The following is a 16,221-nucleotide window of genomic DNA, read 5'->3' as shown; positions in this document are numbered from 1 at the left end:
TCAAAGCAAGAAGGTGAGCACAGGGAAGGGAAAGCAGCGCAGACAGGCAAGGTCTGATTGGATCCATACTGACCTGCCTGGAAACACTGGGTGTCAGAGGAGTGCAGTGGGGTGCGGCAGCCTGGCAAAGGCCAGCTCGCTAAATCCAGGGCCGAGGCAACGCTGGCTTTCAGCCCAGTACGCAGTCTTATTTTCTGCAGGAAACCCAGGAAGAACGAGCAATGATCTAACAGGGGCAACATACAACCCAGCACAGCGCTGAAAGCTCTCCCGTGCCTCCGCAGGACAGCTCGGCAGTGAGAAACGCTGCTTGGCTCGCCATCATCCTGGTAAGCAAGAGCCATTCCAATTCACTCCTCTATTCCTCATGTGCTTCCCCAGAGGTTACCGGGGCAGGGCTACCAACACCACCAGAGACACCAATCAGTCCTCCACGTCGGCTACCTAGAGAAGAGTCACAATTCTTCCACTGTTTTGAGGCCCAGCACTGAAACGCCAGCACTGCGAGGCTGGGATGAACACCTCTGGAACAGGACCATAGCTACCACCCACCATCTTCTGCACCCAGAGCCCACCCAGCACTGTCTGCCCCAAGAGAGACGTTTCACCGCCCACTGACCGTCACTACGGACAGTGTGATTCACCGTGGGCTTCAGTGGCAAAACAGGATCAAGACGTTTTCACCCCTTTCTGGAGGGTGATTTCTGCGCCAGATGTGCACAGCCTCTCGCTATGCCAATTCTCTCTCTCGCTATGGCACAGGAGAGGAGGCAGAGAACTGCAAAGCAAGGTGGGAACATTTGAAACTGTTTTTACCACCAAAGCCTTTGTTGTCAAGCTATCAGAGCATGTGTTCAGAGCATGTTGACAAACCGGAGAGAAAGCGAGAGATCCCTTGCCCAAGAGGCTTACACTGCAGAAACAACAACCTCCCCTGGCACAGTGACGAGACAGGTCTAGTTCCAGCTCTACAAGAAAGACTTAAACAGCGGGTCACAGTAATGGGATGTTATCTCTTCTGCACACTAACCATCACGCCCTAAGCAGAGCTTCACACGGTGACACTGTGAGAGCGCTGGCCTCCTGACACTGCACACTGAACAGCTACAAGTTCAAAGCCTTGTTGACTGTCCAAACTTGATTGCCACTGTTCTTGATCAACCAGACAGCCCAGGGACAGGCTCCAGGGACAGGTCACGTTAGCACCAGGAGCAATGATCTAGGCTGAGTTTTTCCTTAATTCAGCTTGGGATATCACACAGGATCCCCTGTCAACCAGCTCCTCAGATTTTGCTCATTCCATTTCTTAAAGAATAACACGGGCAGTACAACACCAGAGGAGATCAAGGCATTTGATGTGGCCGATTCAGTACAGAGCCCTGTCAAGCAGATCAGTTAAAGCGTGCACAGAGGCAAAGAAAAGAGAATCTTTGTTTGAAAAACAGGATTCTGTACTTTTGAGGACGTTCAGCTGTTCTGGAACAGACACAGCTTACAAATCACCAGCTACGTAAGCAAAGGGTGGAGTTCTTTCGGCCTAACTACACTTTGTGGAGGAGTGCAGCACACCAGAAGGGGATGGCAATACAAAGCTTTTCTACATCCGAGGTAATGCCTTCTGGTTTCTCTAAGCAAGGAGCAAGAGGGCTGGGCAGCTCACTTCCAGAGGGGGTGAAGCAAAAACCGTGGGAAAAGCCCAAGGTGCAGAGTCAACCAAGAACTGCAGAACTGAACATCACACCAGAGATGCAAAGACCGGGCTGGAAGATGGCAGAGGTGATTAGAGAGGACATGCCTGAACCTTGAAACTCAGCTTTAAGCGATGCTGTGGGAACTTTACACTCAAGAGCTATAGCTCTGGCAGCTACCTGCTGCCAGAGTGCAAGAGCCCACAGAGACAGCGGGCTGCCCTCCAGGGCTCAGGCCAGCCAGCACTGTAACACAGAGCCTTAAAGCACAATGATTAGGATGCATTTTGCAGCTGCAGGTGTAAGAACCTGGATACCAGAAGATGATTAATACTTTTTAATTCCTCTCAAATCCAAGGAGGAAAAAACAGGCTCCCCACTGGCATGAAGTGCTGGCTTTCTCTGGAAAGCTAGTGTAGCTCCTGCACCCTCTGAGGATCCAGAAGGCTTATCAAGTGTCACAAGATCCACGTTAAATTCTGGAAGGCCGTGACGAAGGCCAGGTTCACCACGTGCACTCCGCTCTTCCTGCCAAGGCAGGTGCATTACGTTATTTATGACAATACCTTACCCTCCAAGACCACTCTGTACTGCACTGAAATTGTGCTGCTTTACTAGAAGGTCTCACTCCATCCTTTGCATTTAAAGCATGATGTGGGAGAGATCAGAATGACAGGTCTTTTATGTGTGAATTACAGAGCGAGCAATTGAGTGAAGTTTTATTTACTGAGTTGTCAAGCACAATGAATAGAGCAAGCCTGTATCTAGCTCCTTTTGTGGCGCTCTCAAAGCTTCCCAGCTCTGCAGAGGCACAATTCTCCCTCTACAGCTGGGAAAACAGGGGATGGAAGAGTGACTTATCTAAGGTGACAGCAAGTCAGGGACCTGCCAGAAATAAAGTGCAGAGGAGAGAGTGGAGGTCAGAGACTGCCTGGATGACACACACCACGGCAGCGCTGGGAAAGGGGTGTAAACATGCTAATGATGAGTGCCAGGAAGGCTGGAAGACCTGCACTTACAGCACAGAAGCCCAAACCAGTCTACAACAGGAAAACACGTAATGCTGTTCCAAGGAGGATAGGGTAGAACAGTACTCGCATAGACTTGCTGCTCTCACCGCCCCTGAGAAAAGAAATAAACCAGGTACATAGATTTTCTGAGCTGAAGAGCATGACAAAAATATCAAGGAGGCTTCCCCAAGTGAACCAAGTGAGCTTTATGCCTCGGACTGTGTGACTGACTAGCCCCCCTTGCCAAAACGCATGTCAGACTTGGATCTGAGCACCCAGACAACGCTGGAGACCTCCAGTCAGCAGCCAGTGCCGGGGCTGCCAAGCACCAGCGGGCCAAGAGAATTCCAAGGTGAATTCCCTGGAAGTGCTTGTGACCCCAGACTGTCACACAGATCGATCCTCTTTCTAAGGTGATGCAGAGGATCCACCGCACAAGTACACACTCCTCGTGCTACACGGGAGGACAACTTAGCAAGCTGTTACAACGCAAGTATCCGCATATTAGTGTCTAAGTGGTCTCTACCCATCCCCAGCCCTTTTGGTTGGCATCTGCTGTATTCGTAAGTCTTCTATTCCCTACCTATGCTGCTGTGGGCTTACAGCAATCAATAGGGGCGAAGCTCTGTAGAGCCGTGGAGATGTGTTACAGAAAAAGAGAGCATATATTAAGAATAAGGGATAGCAGAAAAGCAATGCGCTGCCTCTCCCTGCATAAAGGCTGAAATCTGAATGTTTGGGCTGCTATTTCTCAGACCAGGTCTCCATCCAGACAGGAGGTCTAACAAAACCACCTTGCAATCACTGGCAGCTCAGGACGATGGAGAAGTGGGGTCTGTCCTATTAGGTCAGGACCAAACAGAAATCACCAGTCACATTTTTTTAAACCTGTTTGTTTGCTCAGGTACCCCTGACAGCATGACAATCACCAGCAACGCCAGGTACCACCCTGCTGCCTGCAGCAGCAGCCCCCAGCTCTGTCCTCGGGATTCATGCAGCCCACCTCCTCCTGTAAGCTCTCTGACACGCCTTTACTCCCACAAAGCGAAGCTTACACTCTGCACTGACTCCTTCCTCCCCCATGTCAAAACCTTCCACCCCCCAAAACCAGCTGTGTATCGGAGAACCGGCAGACGAGAAGCCCTGGGACTACATCACAGTGATTTTTGAGGCAACAGGAGACAAATTAAAATTATTCCCCAGTCTCACTCCTCCACCGTCAGTTGAGAAGCACTCGCTGCCTGCACGGAGAAACTCAGCCTGTGGCTCACGCAGGCTTCTCCCCGTATGCAGTCCAGACTTGCTACCGGGCATCTGTAGACCTTAAGTAGCTCCCAAGCCACCAGTGGCGTGCTAGTGTTCGGGAACCTCTGGCTAAGCAGAGTTAAGCTTCTGTTGCTACATGCTCACAGGAGATGCAACACGAATGTGTGGGGGTGTTTTCCCCTCTCGCTCATCCCCCATCAGCGCCTGGGGAAGTTCTCAGCAGGGCGCCAGTCCCAACTCGTGCAGATTTCTTCACTGCTGTGTTCCTCGCGCTCAGCTCCGCCTGGCACTGGGGCTGCCTCGGACAGTCAAAAGATGATTCCTGTTACCACAGGCACGCTGGGACCCCTGACTGAGAAGCACCCGGCGAGGATCCTAGCCAGCTTGCCTCAGTTACGCAGAGCACTGTCCAGACCCCATTCCTCAGAGAAAAGCAGGACGCCCATAGCAACGTTGCCCCAAGGTACCGTTTTTGACTAGTAACGGCTGAGAGACAGTCTGCGCTTTGAAGAGCCTGTGGACAAAATGAGAGTCCTCTTTCTTTAGTAACAGCTACGCACGTTGCACGGCAATTTGCAGTGAACCGAGGACAAGGCAGAGTTACTGAAGGCGGAGTTACACGAGAGCTTTAGAGGGTACTCAGGACCCAATTCTTCCACTGCTACAGGCTGTGACTGTCTGGCAGGCTCCATGTCCTCTTACAGGTGATGAGGAGGGAGCCAGTCATGTTCTGCTGGTGTTCAAAGGGGCCAGGAGTTGACGTGGAGCAAGCACGCTGGCCCCCCTCTCTCTCCCACCCGCACACTCCCCTCTCATTTTGGGCCAGGATCTCACAGGTCCAGCTTTCAGGGAAGAGAGAAGTCGAACAAATGCCTCAACTCAAAGTGACTTTTACTGATAAAAGAAACACTACCAAAATATACGAAGGCCATAGCCCTGGGTCTCAGTCAGAGTTAGGCAAGATCCAGCCCAGAGAGGCTCCTGCACAGAGCTGGGAGGTTAAGCGGGTGCTACGTTGGTGCACTGCAGTTCCTTCTCCTCCCCTCCTGCTTCCTCCCAGGACTGTTTCCCCTCCAGGCCAGGAAGAAACAAACACCTTACCACGCAGCTGAAACCCTGCTGCCCGCATCCCGCTCCAGCACCTGTGGAGGTCTGCCTTCGGCGGCTGAACCCACCGGTGAGAGCACCGTGCCCACGACTCCAAGCAGGCTTCAAAGCTGGCGGCTTACACAACAGCCACCCAGAGAGGCACAAAGGCCAGAACTCTTATTAAAAGACAGAGGGTTTGTCTGCTCGGTGAAATCTATAGAATTTAGCTCTCCAGCCTGTGAACTTTGCACACTACAGCATTCCCTTGGGGACTGGTGTCTGCCTGGATCAAAGCAGGCTTCAGCTGTGAAGGCTTGCGCCTAGCGAAAAACAGCACTCGCCTCTGACTTCTTCACGCAGAAGGAATCTCTCTACACAAAGAATTCATATTAATCACCACAGTCCACAGCCAAAAGCAGCAAGAGCACCTTTCAAAGGCCCTGAATAGACAGAGGCTATTAAATAACCAAAGGAGCATCTGAGTGCCTCTGTTTCTCCTATGCAGCTTTAGTTAAAACAGCCATGCGCTAATTCAGTTGGATTTCATTTTGTGAACCAACTATTCAAACTTCCACATGCAGACAGAATATATAATCATTGCAGTGTCACGTCCATCGTCAGCTTAAAAGACTGCAGTAGGATGTTTGCGATGAGTGTAGCAGCCATTGCAAAACAAACAAGGAAATGAGATTTTTAAGGAAAAAAAAATCCAGTACACCCATTTGTGCATAAGCAACACAAACAGCACAGCCCTGAAAAAGGGCAAGGATTACAGAGCTAGACTGACCTATTTTCATTGTGTTTTCTCTTCATAATGAGAAAACAGAGCTTGGCAACATTACTAGGATACGGAAGAGAACCTTTTCTGTCCAAAGAGGAAGATCTTTTTCATAAGAATAGGCTGCAAAACTCAAACCTCTCATGTCATATTTATCATCAGCTCCTGATCTGCCTGGATTGCTGATGTCTTTAGAGCTGGCTGTTTTAAGTGCTTCCAGCTACAGGGCTGGTTTGACTTCTTCCCCCGAGGAAACAACCGCTGCTGTCATGTTTTAACTACATAATCCTTCCTGCTAGTCAGCAGGATACCTACAGCTGGAAAAGTCCCGGGGGCCCTCCCAGGAACAGGCTAATAGTGTGCACATCAAGGCTTTTGCCAGAAAAGGAAAGGATGCATTCGTAGAGCACACACAAAAGGAGAATATGAACGTCTCTGCAGCCTGCTGCAAAAAACATACCTGCCTCCTAAACCAAAGACATCTAAGGGTACGAACACATGAACCAGTTACTGCAGGAGAAGGCAGGCTACGAACTGGGAGTCCTTCAACTATTCTCTAGGAGCTGCTGAGGAGTACTGCCAGCCCTGCAGTGGAAATGCAACGCAGAGTACCCTGTCATTCATCTGGGGGGAAATTACACGCTTATGGGCAATCACCAGCGAGTAGTCGACGTACAGCTCGCACACCTGCATGTTTGTGCCTCCTATATGCTAAGGCAGAGATTCTCATGCCATTTAGATAGGGCCCATCCTGGTCACCCTTTGCCTTTCGGCCGAGATGGCTGAACCCCTCCTTGCTGCACGGGCCGATCGCCTCTACCGCAGGCACGGAGCTGCCTCTCCGGCTTAAAACTCAGGTAGCATCACGGATTCTGACGGCAAATTTCTCTTTGTTTGTAGGACATTTTTGAAGCTGACAGGTACGGTGCCTGAGCAGGCCTGAGCCTGTCACCACTGTGACACTGAGCATACAAGCCTTGTCCTCACGGGTGAGCAGTCAAGCTGTTATGATGGTTTCCCCAACCAGGGTATTCCCTGCTTTCTACCCAGCTGCCAGGAAACTGAAGCCAAAGGAAAGGACAAACTGAGAAATATCACTCTCTCCAAGCCAGCCAGATCACAGACCAACTCCCCAAGAGCACACCCACCACCAACCAAAGATGAGAACAGATCCTCGGGGAAGACGCTGTGCTAAAGCTCACTGGGGTACTGCCACAGGAAACAGAAGCACAGCAGAACAGTTTGCTGATTTCCAAAACCAAAGAAAATGGACACAACCAGAAAAATAAATAAAACTGAGGATATCAGGGGTCTTGAGCTGTTCAGAGGCAGGTCACCGCTAATTCCATGCCATTGAAGAGACTCTGGACACAGGCAGATCTGGTCTCTGCTACCCTTGGGGTAGTGCACCAGCTGGTCCTCTGAGAACTAATGTGGTTTAGTCTGAAGAATCTTTGGGCTCAACAGAAAGTAACCAGGCAAGATATTCAGAAGGTGAGAGCAGCAGTCCCCTCTAGATTTAAACTAATTCCCATTTCATCTAAGAGGCTTCTACAGACACCTGCACTAGCACCAGAAAGTGCTGGGTACCTTCCCCTGGGCATGGGGCTGCAGAGGTGAAGACACCTCTACAATCACCAACAGCCACGCATTCGCCTTCTCCAGACTTTACTGGTCAACTGCGGTCCCACAGCGGTGACGATACAGCTCCCTGTGAAACTCAAGAGTTCAACAGTTCAGGAGAAGAAGCAGGCAGCAGTTGAGAGCTACGTGTTCCCAAGATCTTGGCTGGGAAACGGTATAGCTGAGCATATCTCCCACCACGATTACCTGGGAAAGTCTGCTGAACGCTCCTTTGAGGCAGGTTAGGGCAGGCAGCACATACTGATAAAGCCACCAGCTTTTAAACGGAGTCCAAACAACTCCAGGAGGAAGCTTCCTGGCTTGCAGAGAGAAAGGCTTCCCTTTGGTCATGGAGACCAGCTAATCCTGAAGGCAGGCCCATGACACACAGAGCATTGTGGCTCTCAGATGAGCAGAGGCTCCACAACAAGCAATGCCTCTGCTCAGGGAGAACCACCTTCCCTTCCCTCCCTCCCCTCACCCCAAATTGTATGAACATAACAACGTTCCTAGCAGGAGTTTCACATGAGCTAGAGCGCTGATACTATCAGGATCAGTGGTTGTTTCGGCAGAGAAGCAAGAATAACTTGTTTAGCGCTTCTAAGGAGCCATGCTGCAGGCTGGGGACTAGGAGAAAATTTCTGCTTTTGACAAGGGTCCAGAAAGTTTCTCCCATTTTAGGATTTAGCATCAATTTAGGAGAGTGGAAAAAAAAAGTGTTCTGTTTTTGTCGAGGAGCATCTTCTTCCCAATCAAGTGCTGGACACAGCAATAGAAAAAGTTTTGAATTTATACACAGCGCAGCTTTTGCACATGCTCGTTCCTTGAATGTAGCTGTTAACACCAAAAGAAATTGAGAAAAAGGAAAAACTACCAGCCCAGGCAGGGGGAAGCTGCATTCCTATTAGTGCACTAAAAATGCACTCGCTCCACTTAAAGCTCTAAGAATGCAGCCCAGATTTTTTTTTTTCCACTAGAATTTGAAAAGAATAAATCAAAGTAATTATAGCACTGCCCTTTCAGAATTGCTTTGCAAAGCTGAAATCAGAGCTTCAAAAGGTTTTTACTAGCAGCCAGCAAATCCAGAGAAGCAGAGATGCCTACTTCAGGCAGCTGCACTAGCCCCAAGACGTGCTTCACGAGCCACTTCCACATGGAAAAAATAGCCTGGGTTGAATTAAAGCAGCTTATAAAGTCTATATTTGTATCTCACTTCCCCCAGCCCTTATTACCTACACATCTGCATGAAATCAGGATCATGCCTTCCAAAAGGTTCCCTGGCTTCTGGTGCAGCCCCCCCCACCTATATAACATTTATTGTCCAAGAACTCCAGAGCAGAGACAGACAGTTCATCGCTCCTATACTATGGGGAAATTAAAGTATGATTTATTAAATAAAAGGTCAGCAGTGGAAGCAAGAGCTGAATCCGAGTGCTTTGACTTTTGACGTAAAGGTTTAGTGCACTGGGCACTGCTGCCATCCTAGCAGGGCAGCGCAGCATCGTCAGCTACGTTGCGCTAGCGCAGTAATGACTGCTGACTACTGATCCTGGTTTCATGCAGAGGCAGGTAGGGTTCATGAACAAAGGCTTCTCCTCTGCCATCTGAACAGAGATCCGTCTCTCAGCGAACCATGGACAGGGTGGATTAAAAAATTCGTATTTTTAAAAAAATATAGTTTTCTTTGAAGTTGACAGTTGTGTTAACTTTCAGAAACTCTACCTAGGAATTGTCCAAATTAAATTTTGAAAGCAATTAGGTAGTTCATGTTTGCTGCATAAGGTTTAAAGAACAGACAACAGCACTGGTGACAGTCACTGGCTTAGTGCATGGCACTAAATTTCAGTAAAACACGTTAAGTGAACTAGAAACTGTGTTTTCCTCCTCCAATCACCCGACAGAGTTCTGAGAGGAGAGCTACTAGTTACAGAAGACTGAAAACACACTCTGTCCAGAAACAGTTAGTTATATTCGGTAACTACAGTACTCCCATTAAGCAATTATTATTCAAGGCACAATATGACAAGACGGTCTCTTATGAGTCCAACACAGAGCAGCAGTTTAACCAACAAGAATGCGACACTGCTGGTCTCGGGTGATTCAGTTGCACTTGCATCCCAACACAGCTTGGTTCAAGACACAGGTTAAAAAAAAGTATATTTTCTTTTTAGAATAACTTTCTTTTTTGCCATTTTGACATAACAAAATGGAAAACTAGGAGTCTGAAAATATACATTTTAAACTATATGCACATCCTTTACAGACTTCAGCTCTTTGTAAAATGTGGCACAAAGTTTGATATGAAGCTTACACTGAGTTGTAAATGCAGATGTTTCGTTGTTACTCACCAGTGACAAACAAATTCTCCTTTGAAGTAAACCAACAAGTGAGTATGCAAAACAAGATTAAAATCAAGATTTAAAACAAGACTTGCTGATTTAAGCCATGGCTGAAGTCTGGCAATGTAAATACATCCACCCTGGCCATAGAGGCCCTCAGTTCTCCCCACGAGCCCATAAGCGGTTTCCTTCTTAGGTCAAAAAACAAGGAACACTGCAGGGCAGCACAAGGGACACTGGCCACCTCTCCACGTTGTACCTGTGTTAGGAAAAGAGGACTTCAATCTCCAAGGCTGCCATTCCAACACCTTCACTAGCACTAAATTCACAGGAAACCTAAGGACCTAAGAGACAGAACACGGAAACTTTATCAGGATTTCTAAGGCATCCTGCTGCATTCAGCTCTGCTCAGGAAAAACTGGATCTAAATAGAAAGCATTTTAAGAGTTTGTTGAGAGATATTTTTCAAGGACTTAAAAGGAGCTAATTTACTACCTCCCCAAAATAAAGCTAGCCATAGGCTTCAACAGAAGAAGAGAAACAAAAATTCTGCATCAGTATATCCTCCAGTTTGAAGGAATGCACATCTGGATGGGATGTCTCACTTCTAAAAATCCACTATTCATTGATCATTAGTGGGATTTATACTTTGCATAAAACACATAAGCCATTTTATGGCGGAGAAATACATACTTATGGGAGAAATATTTCTCCCTGCTGAAACCTCTGCAGATCCCTTCAATAAAACATAAGTTTAGCCCCAAATCCAGAGCACCACTGCAGAAGCCGTCAGCCCTACGTGCACACAGCCGCTGATAAGCCAAAAGCTTCTACTAGAGGAAGCCAAGAGCTTCTGCAACCTGAATCTTCCTTGACCCATAGAACAAAAAGAATTCTTTGTCCCATGGCCGTCGGAAGCCTGCCATAACATACCAGCAGCTCACGTGTACCCAATTCACACCAGGGAGAGCACGTTTCAGCCACCTTAGCTCTTAATACAGAGAGGAAATTTTTGTAATCTTACGGGATACACTGTTGATTGGAATGGTTTAAATGTGCCAATTTAGATAAAAAGGTTTTGAAATTTGTAGGGATGCACTACCAGGATATGAGAAAGACTGCACGGGTGACGTTTTGACCATTCTTTCTACAGCTAGCCAAAGGCTAATACCTGGCAGGACACACACAGACAGGGTTTCGGGCAGTAAATCCTCCTGACAGCTATCTCACAACAGCCTGTATTGAGGTGGTCATTTATCCCAAAAGGGGCTTTGGGTGGGCCTCAATTCCACAGACTCGCTATGTGAATGTCAGACTGAACTTTGTGGCCCAGATGCTCCCGTCACAGGGAACACAGAAATCCAGTGAGTTAGGTGATCTGGAAAAAACCAGGTAGTATTCGAAGGGAAGGGTGGTTGTTTTTTTTAATTTCATAGAACATCTTGCTGACAAAGCATACAGCTGTGAGTTCCTCTCCTTTGTTGCACACAGAATGGTTTCCCCACACCCAAAAAACAAACCAAAAAGGGAACAAGAGAGGATATTGGCTATGTGGGGGAGGGAAGTGAAAGTAATATTCAAAGCTATCAGAATATATAAAACAAAACAGAAAAAGAAGAGATTTCCCTCTCCGCCGTCTGTGGCAGCACTGCCCTCGGGGGAGATTAACGAGAGATGCTTGATAGGCTCATCACCTGCGAGCTCCTGTGCCCCTCCACGCGCCCACAAGCCCAGGACTTACACTGCCATGCCACCAACAAACTCTTCCGTAGCCTGGCAGTAGATTGTGATCGCTACACGGGCATCCGCATCAAATGTGAACTCCAGGCTGTACAGGACTTTCTGCTTCCCGTTCTCCTCGGTAGGACTGTCAACATCATCTTTATACCTGAAAGACAATGCCGGAGGATTAGAACATATATTTATGAGATATTACCAAGATCACTCTGGAAATCAGGACAAGAGTACTCCAGTCAAGGTGTTCTGGGCAGTCAAGGCACCATGGGCTTCCACCTGGGGCTTCCCAGGAGATTTCCGTTCTTTCCTCTGAGGAAGGTTCTTCCAAGATTTGACTGAAGTTAAAGTCAATTATGTAACGACGGTGTTGAGGGATCTCACCCAGCCTTACAGTGCCAGGACACAGAATGAGACAAGAAAGTGAACTCTTGAATGTCAAACCCTTAGGAGAAGAAACATTCTCCCTCCTCTTAAATCTTCACATTAGGCTCAGTATTTGGGCTAAAGAAATCCTGCATGGGTCTGAGAAGTCTAAAGCCTAATTCTTTTAACTCTGCAAATGAAATGGCGCATGACAGACGACAAACAAGGTTTCTGTAACACAAAACTCCTGAAGCTCAACAGAAGGTACCTCCAATATTACACAGAAGATGATATTCAGATCAGAAAGCATCCAAATATAGGAACTTCAAATACCTTTAAATATACAAATCATCAACTAAACCTTTGATGCTGCTAATGACTGAAGCTTGCACACATTTATTGTATGAACAAAAATTAATAAATTCAACTGCATAACAGAGGCATGATAACTTCTAAACTCATTCTTGTATTGGTTATTTCGATTAACATAAAGGTGCGTCATAACTTGGCTATGGGCTACTGTACAGCTGGATCCCACTGTGATCACCTCTGCCCAGTACTACCTCCTTCTGCCCACCGCTGGAAAAGGCAGGTAACAAATGCGGTGAAGAAGCTGGTATGAAGCAAGTTCCAGATTCACTGGCAGGGCAGAAGCAGATTCTCATATATAAATTCAAATCCCACTATAATCCTACGCCTGTAGTACCACCGTTAGTTCACGCACCGTGCAGGAATGGTGAATGCAGCAGGTTGCCTTTGAGAGGTGTACAATACTACCTGATTTGCCGCCCAGCTCCAGCCTCACTTGTCTATCGGTATTACCTTAATTGCCACGATGCCTGGGTCAAAGCCAAGCAGCTAAACTATTCAGGAAAAGCTTGGCACCGTCTCTGACTTCACAGTATCAGTCGGCCTCTCCCGTCATTAAACAGCCTCAATGAATACGCTGCACTGTTGAAAATACTCAGAAATGGGCTAGGCATACCTCCACAATTCAATCTAAAAATTGTCAAGGGAATCCTTATTTACCAAGTTCACTGAGATGTAATAACCACTGCCTAATTAAGAGGGTTCCAGCATGAATTTTACTTAACACCACACTGAACAAGAATGAAATGTTCAGCTTCAGGAATTTAATACAGAAGGTGCAAAATAAAATTTAAGAGCAGTATAATCAAATACCTACCACACATACTTGTACTAACGTGAATCACTATAGCATACACTTGCATTCCTGTCTGAAGGACTTGGAAAGCTCCAAACAAGACTTTTGCCAGAGGTTCACCTAGGTCAGAACAGCAAATCAAGCTAGAATACACCCAACATGCTAGTATAAAAAAGACAAATGCCAAGAACTGAGAGTCCGAACATCTGCAGCAGCCTGGATACAATGTACAGCATAGAGCAAGATGATATTTTCACAAAGGCTAGTTGCCTTCAAAGAATAAAACCACAGCACTTGAAGGCTGTAAACAAGAAACACTCCAGCCAGCAGGGCAGGTTTGCGTAGAAAACACAGGGGTAGCGTCAACATTTTGTGCTGGACTGACCCAAGAACACAGATGGCAACAATCCGCTCACAAGTGTTGTGCGTGTCCAAAAAAGCAGCAGCACAATCTTCTGCAAATTATCTCTTGCTGCGCTGCCCTCCATTGATCCGAGGTTGGCAGCGAAGGATCCAGGCTACGATATACTTGCCACTTCTTCCAGAAGTAGGGCGGGGGAGAACCAGCACCCCTTCCAGGCAAGCACTGATGAAGGCTACTTCATAGACCTATACTTACAGAATCATAGAATGGTTTGGGTTGGAAGGGACCTTTAAAGGTCATCTAGTCCAACCCCCTGCCATGGGTAGGGACATCTTCAACCAGATCAGGTTGCTCAGAGCCCCGTCCAACCTGACCTTGAATATTTCCAGGGATGGGGCATCTACCACCTCTCTGGGCAACCTGGGCCAGTGTTTCACCACCCTCATCGTAAAAAATCTGTTCCTTATATCTAGTCTAAATCTACCCTCTTTTAGTTTAAAACCATCACCCCTTGTCCTGTCGCAACAGGCCCTGCTAAAAAGTCTGTCCCCATCTTTCTTATAAGCCCCCTTCAAGTACTGAAAGGCCGCAATAAGGTCTCCCCGGAGCCTTCTCTTCTCCAGGCTGAACAACCCCAACTCTCTCAGCCTTTCTTCACAGGAGAGGCGTTCCAACCCCCTGATCGTTTTTGAGCCTCCTCATGGACCCGCTCCAACAGGTCCATGTCTTTCTTGTGTTGGGAACCCCAGAGCTGGACACAGCACTGCAGGTGGGGTCTCACCAGAGCAGAGCAGAGGGGCAAAATCCCCTCCCTCGCCCTGCTGGCCACGCTGCTGGTGATGCAGCCCAGGACACGGTTGGCCTTCTGGGCTGTGAGCGCACATTGCCGGCTCGTGTCCAGCTTTTCCTCCACCAGTAATATCTACTCACTGCATATTTAGGTAGGTATTAAAATAGAGATGCCCAGCACATGCCTGAGTTACAGATTGACAACACAGATCTAGATACCTGTAACAGCCCCAAGTAACAAGGTGGGAGACCTGGGGGTGGGGGCAAATCACACAAAAGCAGCATGTCATCAGTAAAACCATTGCCTGTTTTGTCTTCTCAGTGAAGTCACAAGAAGCATACGGGTTCCCAGATCATCCTCCTGCTCCCAACTTCACCTCTGCACCTCTCTGTCAGCACTCAGAATGTGCTTCCATCCTTTCAAGAAGGGGTTAAACCTAGACTAGAATAGATCTGTTGCCCTGGGAAACCACTGAGGGGCCACCACCAACTGCAGCTCCTGGAGAGAAGGTTTCTGGAGGATGCATCAGCTGGGAAGTAGGAGAGTCAGAGCCCTGTCTGCCTGGAACAGCATCACTCGAGCAGGGGGCAAGGTATACGTGCCTAAATGGTGACAGTCACAGCAAGGCTGTGTACATATCTTCCTGCTGCAACATGCCTGGTGCTGGAGGTTAAGAAAATCGTCTGCCACATAGCAAGGAGTTCAGGTGAGAAAAGACTGCATGAGCAGCTATGCCAGCTGGTAGCTGGACCAAGGAACAAGCAATCACCACTTTCGTGCATACTTTGAGAGGCAGAGACATCTCATGTTCCACCTTAAGGCGCAGGAACGGTGGGATGTAACTTCAGGGGAGTAACAAGACAAAGTCACACATTTTGCATTCCTTCTTTTTTTGCAACAGACGTGGCAGACAAGGAGGTGGTTCCGGAGTGGTTCAGGTGGTTCAAGAGCTCTTCCGTCTCCACCTGCACTTGAAGTTTACAGTGTACATTTAGTCAAGCCCTCCAGTGTTGATGTGAGGTGGCCACAGATGCATGCACAAATTTAGAAACCAGTGACTTTGCTAGGTGTGCCTTTCAGTCATGCACACAAGTTAATCACACAGCCTTCACAATCACATCTACAGAGCAGAAGAGACTGACCACCTTTGAGAACAAATAGCTGATCCAACGTCATGATGAAAAAGGCAAAGGAGGATGACCAAGGGAGCTGAGGCCACCTGGTCTGACATCACTTCTGGATAAAACAATGGAAATGCTGGAACTTTTTGTTTGTCTGTTAAAGAATTAAGATATAAAAATATAATTAACAGCAGCCACGACAATTTTATAGAAATAAAGTCGAACCTGATTTCATCCTTTGAGGAGATTAAAGAGTTTGACCAACAACTTTGTACACATGCAGGATAAATGCTAAGTATTGCTTGACTTAGTATTGTGAGATATGCATTACAACAGTGTTAGAGCAGGCATTAAATGAACTAAGAACTAGCTGACATCTCTACCAGTATTGACTTTCATGGGGGAGACCATCATCAAACGGAGACTTTCCTATTTGGCGGTTCTGCAGAGATGTGTACGAGTTTAACGCTATCCAGGGCTGCAGAGCAGGCAGCCCCAGCACCCTCACCATCACCACCTCCACCACAAGATGAACAGCTCCAAGGATCAAGGTCAGCCCCACTGTGCTGGAGAGGGAAGAGAAGGGATTTCCCTTCTCGCACTCACAGCGACTCACCTGTCTCCCCTCGGTCCTATCATTTGCCTCCCTCTCAGGCCCTTATCCAAAATGCTCGCTGGTCTCACTACTCTCCATGATATTGCTGCTGCTTCAGACACATTCCCAAACCACTGTAGTTACTGATTCCTTCAGCACTTTTGTTCCATGATGCTATCTGAAGCCCAAAGCCCACGCTGAAGCAGAGAGGCTGTCCCGGGATGCAACTCTTCCACAAAACACATTGCCTCATGAGTTGATCTTCCTCCTGCAACTGGAAGTGCTTTCAAGGT

General features: G+C 47.7%; 1 protein-coding gene across 7 annotated transcripts in view; it reads right to left on the bottom strand.

The window, feature by feature from the left end:
- Positions 1 to 16,221, bottom strand: part of MGRN1 (mahogunin ring finger 1) — a 57,273-nt gene that overhangs the window by 27,691 nt on the left and 13,361 nt on the right. For all 7 annotated transcript variants that reach the window (XR_012676199.1, XM_075165967.1, XM_075165970.1 and 4 more), the window contains exon 4: positions 11,535 to 11,681. Coding sequence is in view for 6 of the 7 variants with exons in the window: in XM_075165967.1 (XP_075022068.1) it covers positions 11,535 to 11,681 (147 nt within the window). In the remaining variant the exon portion in view is untranslated. The remainder of the gene's footprint in view (positions 1 to 11,534; positions 11,682 to 16,221) is intronic.

The sequence above is a fragment of the Calonectris borealis genome, chromosome 16 (genome assembly GCF_964195595.1).
Source record: "Calonectris borealis chromosome 16, bCalBor7.hap1.2, whole genome shotgun sequence".
Taxonomy (NCBI): Eukaryota; Metazoa; Chordata; class Aves; order Procellariiformes; family Procellariidae; genus Calonectris; species Calonectris borealis.
This window is presented reverse-complemented; position numbering and strand designations above follow the sequence as displayed.